A 9,645-nucleotide genomic window follows, 5' to 3' on the forward strand; every position below is an offset into this window, starting at 1 on the left:
CACAACCCCCCCGAGATCTCTGCGCTCCTCCAATTCTGCCCTCTTGAGCATCCCTGATTAGAATCGCTCCACCATTGGCGGCCGTGCCTTCAGTTGCCTGGGCCCTAAGCTCTGGAATTCCCTCCCTAAACCTCTCCGCCTCTCTCCCTCCCTCTCCTCCTTTAAGACGCTCCTTAATCCCTACCTCTTTGACCAAGCTTTTGGTCACCTGCCCTAATTTCTCCTTATGTGGCTCGGTGTCAGATTTTTTGTCTGATAACACACCTGTGAAGCACCTTGGGACGTTTTGCTACATTAAAGGCGCTATATAAATACAAGTTGTTGTTGTTGTTTCTGGTTGTTTTTTGTACCTGTGCCCGAGCTTTTAGTGATCGGTGTATCTGGGCGCCCAAACCCCTTTGCTCCTCCACAGCTCCTCGTCTCTCACCCGTGAGAAAATATCCCCATTTGTATTTCTCAGATCCAAAGTGGATGAGCTCACACTGCCCCACATCGAACTCCATCTGCCAGAGTTTTGCCGATTCACTTAAACTGACTCGGTCCCTTTGTAAACTTCCTCCCCCCCATCCACACTTACCGTGACCCCTAACTGAAGTGTCATCTGCAAACCTGGATGTACTATTCCCTCGTCCAAGTCATTAATATATATGGTGAAATGCTAAGCCTCTATAGAGCACGGTAGAGTGGTGGTTGTGTTATCGGACCAGTAATCTACCAGACTTGGCATTAATGATCCAGCGAACGCGAGTTCAAATCCCACCCAGGCAGTTTCAGAATTTGAATTCATTTTCTTTGTTAAATACAGAAAGTTTGATAAAGTGCCACATAATAGGCTTACCAGCAAAGTTGAAGCCCATGGAATAAAAGGGACAGTGGCAGCATGGATGTGAAATTGGTTAAGTGACAGGAAACAGAGAGTAGTGGTGAACGGTTGTTTTTCGGACTGGAGGCAGGTATACAGTGGTGTTCCCCAGGGGTCGGCGCTAGGACCACGGCTTTTCTTGATATATATTAATAGGGTACAATTTCAAAATTTGCAGATGACACAAAACTTGGAGGTATAGTGAACAGTGAGGAGGATAGTGATGGGCTTCAAGAGGACATAGAGAGGCTGGTGGAATGGGCGGACACGTCGCAGATGATATTTAACACAGAAAAGTGTGAAGTGATACATTTTGGTAGGAAGAATGAGGAGAAGCAATATAAACTAAAGGGTACAATCCTAAAGGGGGTGCATGAACAGAGATATGTACACAAATCGTTGAAGGTGGCAGAGCAGGTTGAGAAAGTGGTTAAAAAAGCACACGAGATCCTGGGCTTCATAAATAGAGGCATAGAGTGCAAAAGTAAGGAAGTTATGATGAACCTTTATAAAACACTGGTTCGGCCTCAACTGGAGTATTGTGTCCAATTCTGAGCACCACACTTTAGGAAGGATGTGAAGGCCTTAGAGAGGGTGCAGAAAAGATTTACGAGAATGGTTCCAGGGATGAGGGACTTCAGTTGTGTGGATAGACTGGAGAAGCTGGGGTTGTTCTCCTTGGAGCAGACAAGGTTGAGAGGAGATTTGATAGAGGTGTTCAAAATCATGAGGGGTCTGGACAGAGTAGATAGAGAGAAACTGTTCCCATTGGCGGAAGGGTCGAGAACCAGAGGACACAGATTTAAGGTGATTGGCAAAAGAACCAACGGCGACATGAGGAAGAACATTTTTACACAGCGAGTGGTTAGGATCTGGAATGCACTGCCTGAAAGGGTGGTGGAGGCAGACTCAATCATGACTTTCAAAAGGGAGTTGGATAAGTACCTGAGGGCAAAAAATTTGCAGGGCTACGGGGAAAGGGCGGGGGAGTGGGACTAGCTGAAGTGCTCTTGCAGAGGGCCGGCACGGGCTCGACGGGCCGAATGGCCTCCTTCTGTGCTGGAACTATTCTATGATTCTATGAAAAGCTGATATCATTAAAGTGACCATGAAGCTGTCGGATTGTCATAAAAACCCAACGGGTTCACTAATGTCCTTCAGGGAAGGAAACCTGTCTCCCTTACCCGGTCTGGGCCTATATGTGACTCCAGACCCACACCGACCTGGTTGACTCTTAACTGCCCTCGGAAGCGGCCCAGCGAGATGCTCAGTTTGTATCAAACCCGCTACCAGCGGTTCAAGAAGGCGGCCCACTACCACCTTCGCAGGGAGACTAGGGGATGGGCAATAAATGTCGGCCTTGCCAGCGACGCCCACATCCCGAGAATGAATAAAATAAAAATATTTCTTACATCAAACTTTGTTCAGGGAATCAATAACTTCAGTTTTTACAGCACAAATTGAGTGCGGAATATACCTCACAGCAACATCTACAGTTCACCGAAACACTGACACATTACAAACACCACATCTTTGGAAGACCAGAGGGTTTGTTATGTAAATATTAGAACTTCAAAAAAAAATGATGTGCTCATTAAAGTAAGGGATGTTGGTGCCGTGGAACAGAATTCATAGCAAGCGCTCCCATGTCAGGTATAAGTTGTAATTATCCAGCACCTTCCACCACCTCAGGGCGTCCCAAAGCGCTTTACAGCCAATGAAGTACTTTTTTTGAAGTGGAGTTACTGTTGTAATGTGGGAAACGCGGCATCCAATTTGTGCACAGCAAGCTCCCACAAACAGCAATGTGATAATGACCAATTTTGTTTTTAGTGATGTTGGTTGAGGGATAAGTATTGGCCCCAGTACACTGGGGAGAACTCCCCCGCTCTTCTTCAAAATAGTGCCACGGGATCGTTTACGTCCACCATAGAGAGGGCAGACGGGGCCTCGGTTTAGCGCCTTATCTGAAAGACGGCACCTCTGACAGTGCGTCACTCCCTCTGTACTGTCCCTCTGACAGTGCGGCACCCCGCCAGTACTGCCCCTCCGATAGTGCAGCGCTCCCTCGGTACTGCCCCTCCGACAGTGCGGCACTTCCTCAGTACTGCCCCTCCAACAGTGCAGCGCTCCCTCAGTACTGCCCCTCCAACAGTGCGGCGCTCCCTCAGTACTGCCCCTCTGTGCGGTGCTCCCTCAGTACTGCCCCTCCGACAGTGCGGCACTTCCTCAGTACTGCCCATCCGACAGTGCAGCGCTCCCTCAGTACTGCCCCTCTGACAGTGCAGCGCTCCCTCAGTACTGACCCTCCGACAGTGCAGCGCTCCCTCAGCACTGCCCCTCCAACAGTGCAGTGCTCCCTCAGTACTGCCCCTTGGACAATGCAGCACTCCCTCAGTACTGCCCCTCCGACAGTGCAGCACTCCCTCAGTACTGCCCCTCCGACAGAGCAGCACTCTCTCAGTACTGCCCCTCCGACAGTGCAGCGCTCCCTCAGTACTGCCCCTCCGACAGAGCAGCACTCCCTCAGTACTGCCCCTCCGACAGTGCGGCACTCCCTCAGTACTGCCCCTCCAACAGAGCAGCGCTCCCTCAGTACTGCCCCTCCGACAGAGCACCACTCCCTCAGTACTGCCCCTCCAACAGTGCAGCGCTCCCTCAGTACTGCCCCTCCGACAGAGCAGCGCTCCCTCAGTACTGCCCCTCCGACAGTGCAGCGCTCCCTCAGTACTGCCCCTCCGACAGAGCAGCACTCTCTCAGTACTGCCCCTCCGACAGTGCAGCGCTTCCTCAGTACTGCCCCTCTGACAGAGCAGCACTCCCTCAGTACTGCCCCTCCGACAGTGCGGCACTCCCTCAGTACTGCCCCTCCGACAGAGCAGCGCTCCCTCAGTACTGCCCCTCCGACAGAGCAGCACTGGAGTGTCAGCCTGGATTTTGTGCCCAAGTCTAGCACAACCAGAAGCAGAGTCTACTCTGCCTCAATAACTTGCCTCAGCTTCAAAACTCAGACAAGCCTCCCCCTACCACATTTTTCTATTTCTCCACATCGGCCATGTTATAGTCTTCAGTGACATTGCTAATAGGTGACAAATTAAGGCCAACTTTGAGCTCTAGGCTTAGGAACTAATTAATTTCACGTAGGACCCCTGAAGTCAGACAGATAGAGGAGCCCCTCGTCACGTCAGCCTGGGATAGATTCAGTCCCAGGCCCCAGAGCCAAAAGGCCAGTATGCCAGCTCACTGCACCACCCTGCTCCCAAACACACACACACTAGGATCTTGGGACAATCAGAGAATCATAAAGTCATCAAATGTCTGTATTTGCCTCTGTCACTGCGTGCTAATGAAATACATTTGCAGCAACAAGGAGGCTGTTTTCCATTGGACAGCCACCACCATCTTTCAGAGGTTAGGACAGAGGCGACCGAGAACTATAGACGTTTGCGGCACAGAAGGAGGCCATTCGGCCCATTGAGTCTGTGCTGTCTAACAAAGAGCTCTCCAGCCTAATCCCACTGTCCAGCTCTTGGTCCGTAGCCCTGTAGGTTACGGCACTTCAAGCGCATATCCAAGTACTTTTTAAATGTGGTGAGGGTTTCTGCCTCTACCACCCTTTCAGGCAGTGAGTTCCAGACCCCCACCACCCTCTGGGTGAAGAAATTTCTCCTCAACTCCCCTCTAATCCTTCTACCAATTACTTTAAATCTATGCCCCCTGGTTATTGACCTCTCTCATGCTGATAGAAGCTCGTCAATATTCTCAAGGTGGTTCCCAAGCATGCAACAATCGTGCCCAGGGTCTCCACATGGGAGCGTTTGCAAACCATTAAACAGGAACACATGTCCCAGTCACCTCCAGGAGATAAGGTAGGTGAGCCTGCTTTAGTGCACTCGACCGTTGCTAACAATGCTCATCGTACAATTCTAAAGTAAATTAACAACCTGTACCTCCTGCACTGTCAATGGCTTCTAGGCCCTCTCACTAACTGTACAACACACCATTGGCTTATAGAATCATACAGCACAGAAAGAAGCCGTTCGGCCCATCCTGCCTGTGCCGGCTCTTTGAAAGAGCTCTCCGATTAGTCCCACTCTCCCCCTGTTCTTTCCCCTTAGCCCTGAAAATTTTTCCCCTTCAAGTATTTATCCAATTCCCTTTTTGAAAGTTACTATTGAACCTGCTTCCTTTCAGGCAGTGCATTCCAGATTACAACTCGCTGCGTTAAAAAAAAATTCTCCTAAATCTCCCCCTCTGGTTCTTTTGCCAATTATCTTCAATCCGTTCCACTCTGGTTACCGACCCAGCTGGTTTAATATAAACTTTTCCAACTGCGTCTTGCACGCTTGGCTCGGCCGGGCACACAAACGGCCACGTTAATTCCTTGTGCTTTGCCTGAGCCATCAATGAATTGGAAGCTAACGTTAATGAGAAGACCCAGAAGACGGGAACGGCCTCGCCCAACTGCTGGTTGAGAGCAACTGATGCTGCAGGTACCCAACTGCTGTCAGGTGCCAGCTGTGGCCAAGTCCCATCGCCTTGTTGTCTGCTGCCGAGAAGCTATTACAGATAAAACACCAGATGTGACCCTTATCCCAGTGCGCACTACTTAAGTGGAGCTCGGCACGCAATTGCAAGCTGAATCAAGGGGGGGGAGATGCAAAGTACTGGATGAATAATTAAACTCCCATTGCATATTCTCAACAGTCAAGGGGAGAGGCATAATTAGAAGTGCATTCACAAACTACTTAACACACGGAAGACGATGTTTAATTACCAGCTAACGTATTGTGTCTGTATGATTCGAGCTCATTAACAGCATCCACAGCATGCAGAGTCAGCCTCTTGGCTGTAGGATTGGAGACCGTGCTTCTATAAAATTACATAGAATGTACAGCATAGAAACAGGCCATTCGGCCCACCTGGTCCGTGCCAGTGTTTATGCTCCACACCAGCCTCCTCCCACCCCTCTTCATCTCACCCTAACAGCATATCCTTCTATTCCTTTCTCCCTCATGTGTTTATCCAGCTTCCCCCTAAATGTATCTCTGCTATTCACCTCAACCACTCCCTGTGGTAGCGAGTTCCACATTCTCACCACTCTCTGGGTAAAGAAGTTTCTCCTGAATTCCCCATTGGATTTATTAGTGACTATCTTATAGTTTTGGTCCCTAGTTCTGGTCTCCCCACAGGTGGAAACATCTTCACTACATCTACCCTGTCGAACCCTTTCATAATTTTAAAGACCTCGATCAGGTCGCCCCCTCCGCCTTTGCTTTTATAGAGAAAAGGGCCCTTTCCTGATCATTATAACCACCCAGTTCTGGTATCATCCTTGTAAATCTATTTTGCACCCTCTCCCATGCCTCTATATCCTTTTCATAGAATGGTTACAGCACAGAAGGAGGCCATTCGGCCCGTCGAGCCCGTGCCGGCTCTCTGCAAGAGCACTTCAGCGAGTCCCACTCCCCCGCCCTTTCCCCGGAGCCCTGCAATTCTTTTCCCTTCAGGTACTTATCCAATTCCCTTTTGAAAGCCACGATTGAATCTGCCTCCACCACCCTCAGGCAGTGCATTCCAGATCCGAACCACTCGCTGCGTAAAAAGGTTTTTCCTTATGTCGCCTTTGGATCTTTTGCCAATCACCTTAAATCTGTGTCTTCTGGTTCTCGACCCTTCCGCCAATGGGAACAGTTTCTCTCTATCTACTCTGTCCAGACCCCTCATGATTTTGAACACCTCGATCAAATCACCTCTCAACCTTCTCTGCTCCAAGGAGAACAACCCCAGCTTCTCCAGTCTATAACTGAAGTCCCTCATCCCTGGAACCATTCTCATAAATCTTTTCTGCACCCTCTCTAAGGCCTTCACATCCTTCCTAAAGTGCGGTGCCCAGAATTGGACACAATACTCCAGTTGAGGCCGAACCAGTGTTTTATAAAGGTTCATCATAACTTCCTTGCTTTTGTACTCTATACCTCTATTTATGAAGCCCAGGATCCCGTATGCTTTTTTAACCGCTTTCTTTTTAAAATATGGATGGAGACTATGAGCGACCTATGGTTTGGGGGTTGTAACCCCACAGTCGCTGAGGGGTTGGGTGGTGAGGGTCACTTTGGAATTTCCGCTCCAATGCTGAGTCCGAATCTGGTCTGACTCTTGAGTTTACATTCCCCCGCCCCCCCCCCCCCCCCTCCTTTGACATCAGGAATAGATTGACTGGCACTCTTAAGATACACCCTGGATAAAAACACGCCCTGAATTCTACATTATAGAAAGAATTCAGCATTTTAGAGCTGTGCGAACAGAAGGAAGAATTTAAATAACTTCACAGCTGCAAAGGAAACTCGGGACTCAACCCTTGTTACACCCAACTCTTAGCAAAGGCGATGGATAACCAGAGAGAAACGGCACCCGAATACTTCTCTATAACACGACTTTGTCCAACAACACGCCGCAATGGTTTGTCGAGGGAAGGAATCATTTTATTGCTGTTTGCTCCATTACATCGCCATCCTGTTAGTCAAACCGAAAGTTGCCCTTTTATTATATAATAATATATATATTTCATTTGTAATTTATCCCATCTCGAAAGTTGTAAGGATCATTTCCCCCTTTTTTTTTTAAAAAATCCAAAATTAAAGCACACTTGTGTTCTTCATAGCTGGTGTCCTGAGTCACGGTGAGTTGGTTTGTTCAGTATTGGAGTCGCTATACCAGAGATTCGGAGATGGGGATGGTGTCGGAATCCTGGCTGTTCATGGAGCTCAGGCCAGTGTCTGAATCCTCGTCGGTGGCTTGGCAGCTGGCAGATAGACCTCTTGATTCCACCCAGGCGCCGCTGCTGTCCGGAGGGGACCTGCTCTCGGGGAGATGGAGCTGGGGACATGTCCTATCCTCCTCCTCCTCCAGCGTCCGACCGCCCTCCACAGCCAGCGAGTTGACTTTCTCCATCAAGGTCTCCAGCTCGTCCAGCTTCTGGTCGCGCAAGGTCTGGCTGTAAGCTAGGTCGTTCTTGCTGGCCTCCAAGTCGGTGTTTAACCTCAGCCCGATGTAGAGGCTGGCACTCAGCTCGGTCTTGACCCGCTCTTGCTCCAACAAGAAGTCATCTTCAGCCCTGCCCGCGGTCTCTGGGGGCTGAGAGGGGCCGGGGTCCCTGCTGGCCAGCTCCCCTTGGCGTCGCTTCATCCACCGTTGGTTAAGCTCCTCCTGGATCTGCAGAGTGACCTTCTCCATCTGCTCCTCCTGCAGGGCCAGCTCCTCCTGGAGATGCAGGACCTCCTCGCAGTTCCTGGCGTACTCTTGGAACTCTGGACTGGGCTCCGGACCCTGGGGGTCCCGGGCTTGGCTCTCCGCTCCCCCGTCCACCAGGTAAGTGTCCTGCACGTAGTTGACTCCGTGCCGCTTCATCCTGTCGAAGTGAACCTTGGCCTCGTACCTGTCGATCTCCCTGTCCAGCTCCCTGATCCTCTGCACCTGCTGTCGGATGGTGTGGTCCTGGGACAGGACCAGGTGGACTAAAGTCTCCATCCGCTCCACGCAAGAAGCCTCCTTGCCGCAGCTCTCCTGCCTCTTGGACCGGTTGATCTTGGCCAGTTTCCTGAAGGCTTTGCGGACCACCCTCCTTTGCTTGTCCTGGGGCAGTGCCAGGGTCACCCTGGCCGTGCCCCTCAAGTGGCAAGGGCTCGCCTTGCTCAGGACCACCTTGGCTTCGGCGCTGCGAGGGCCATTGTTGGGCAGCGAGGCTTGGCTCTTCACCAACACGAAGGTCACCTTCCCTTGCTCCTCTCCCCAGGCCGTCCAGAGCCGCAGGATCTTGGTCTTGTTGGGCAGGGACCTCTCGAAGCCCCTCCACTTCTCCACCATGCAGTAGGAGTCCGGGGCTCCCGACAGCAACTTGCTGACTCCTCCATCCTGCCCGCTCTCCTCCAGCAAGGCACCGACCACATCGGCGCAAGTGGTGCGCCGGGACAGCCCCGAGATGACCTTCTCCTCCTGGCAGACCCAGACGCTGATCTTGTACCCCTCTGTGTCCATCACAGGAGTTGAGGGAGAGTGGAGATTTCTCCCCCACCACCCCTTTTTATCCCCCTCGGGTCTCAAGCTCCAGAGAGTCAGTGGTCACTCCAAGCCCCCAAATCCTTCTCACTCTCACTCCAGCAACTGGCCAAGATGAACTCGCCCCCACCACCTTCTCTCCCAGCCGGTGCAGCAATCTGACTGTTCCCTTCGGTTCCCTCTCATCATGTGACAGCTCCTTGACAATAACTAGCCAGCCAAAAAACTTATCCACATCATTATCACACGCCCACACTTCCTTCAAGGTGCACACAGCTCCGTGCACTTTGTGTGTGGGGGGGGGGGGGGGGGGGGGGGTTCTTTTTAATTAACAGAAAGGAAAAAAAAGTAAACTCCAAATCCCCAGATCCTTGATAAATGAACACCCACCCACCCCCCTCCACAAAAAGAAGCGAAATAAAATCCCAATCCTTCTAACAGTGCTGTAGAATTGGAGAGATTCGCTCACAGGTTCTCGGCAGATACACACACACTCACAGCAAGGCTGCCCTCTACAGTTCTCCACTCTCTCAGACTATCTGCTGCTGGCTGGTGTCTGTTACTCGCTTCTGGTTTTTGTTCAGTTCGAGACTGGATTCACACTCTTCATAGAGTCATAGGAATTTTACCGCACAGAAGGAGGCCATTCTGCCCATCGTGTCTGTGCCGGCCGGCAAAGAGCTCTCCAGCCTAATCCCACTGTCCAGCTCTTGGTCCGTAGCCCT

At 50.9% G+C, this 9,645-nt stretch overlaps 1 protein-coding gene across 1 annotated transcript; it reads right to left on the minus strand.

Moving 5' to 3' along the window:
- Positions 1-7,064: 7,064 nt before the first annotated feature.
- Positions 7,065-9,343, minus strand: rassf10a (Ras association domain family member 10a). The gene has a single exon (XM_086008361.1). It carries the CDS (start codon positions 8,897-8,899, stop codon positions 7,574-7,576), a length of 1,326 nt encoding a protein of 441 aa, XP_085864487.1. The 5' UTR covers positions 8,900-9,343; the 3' UTR covers positions 7,065-7,573.
- Positions 9,344-9,645: the final 302 nt, after the last annotated feature.

Source organism: Somniosus microcephalus, chromosome 15 (genome assembly GCF_052327205.1).
Source record: "Somniosus microcephalus isolate GS21.2 chromosome 15, FLI_Smic_1.0, whole genome shotgun sequence".
Classification (NCBI taxonomy): domain Eukaryota; kingdom Metazoa; phylum Chordata; class Chondrichthyes; order Squaliformes; family Somniosidae; genus Somniosus; species Somniosus microcephalus.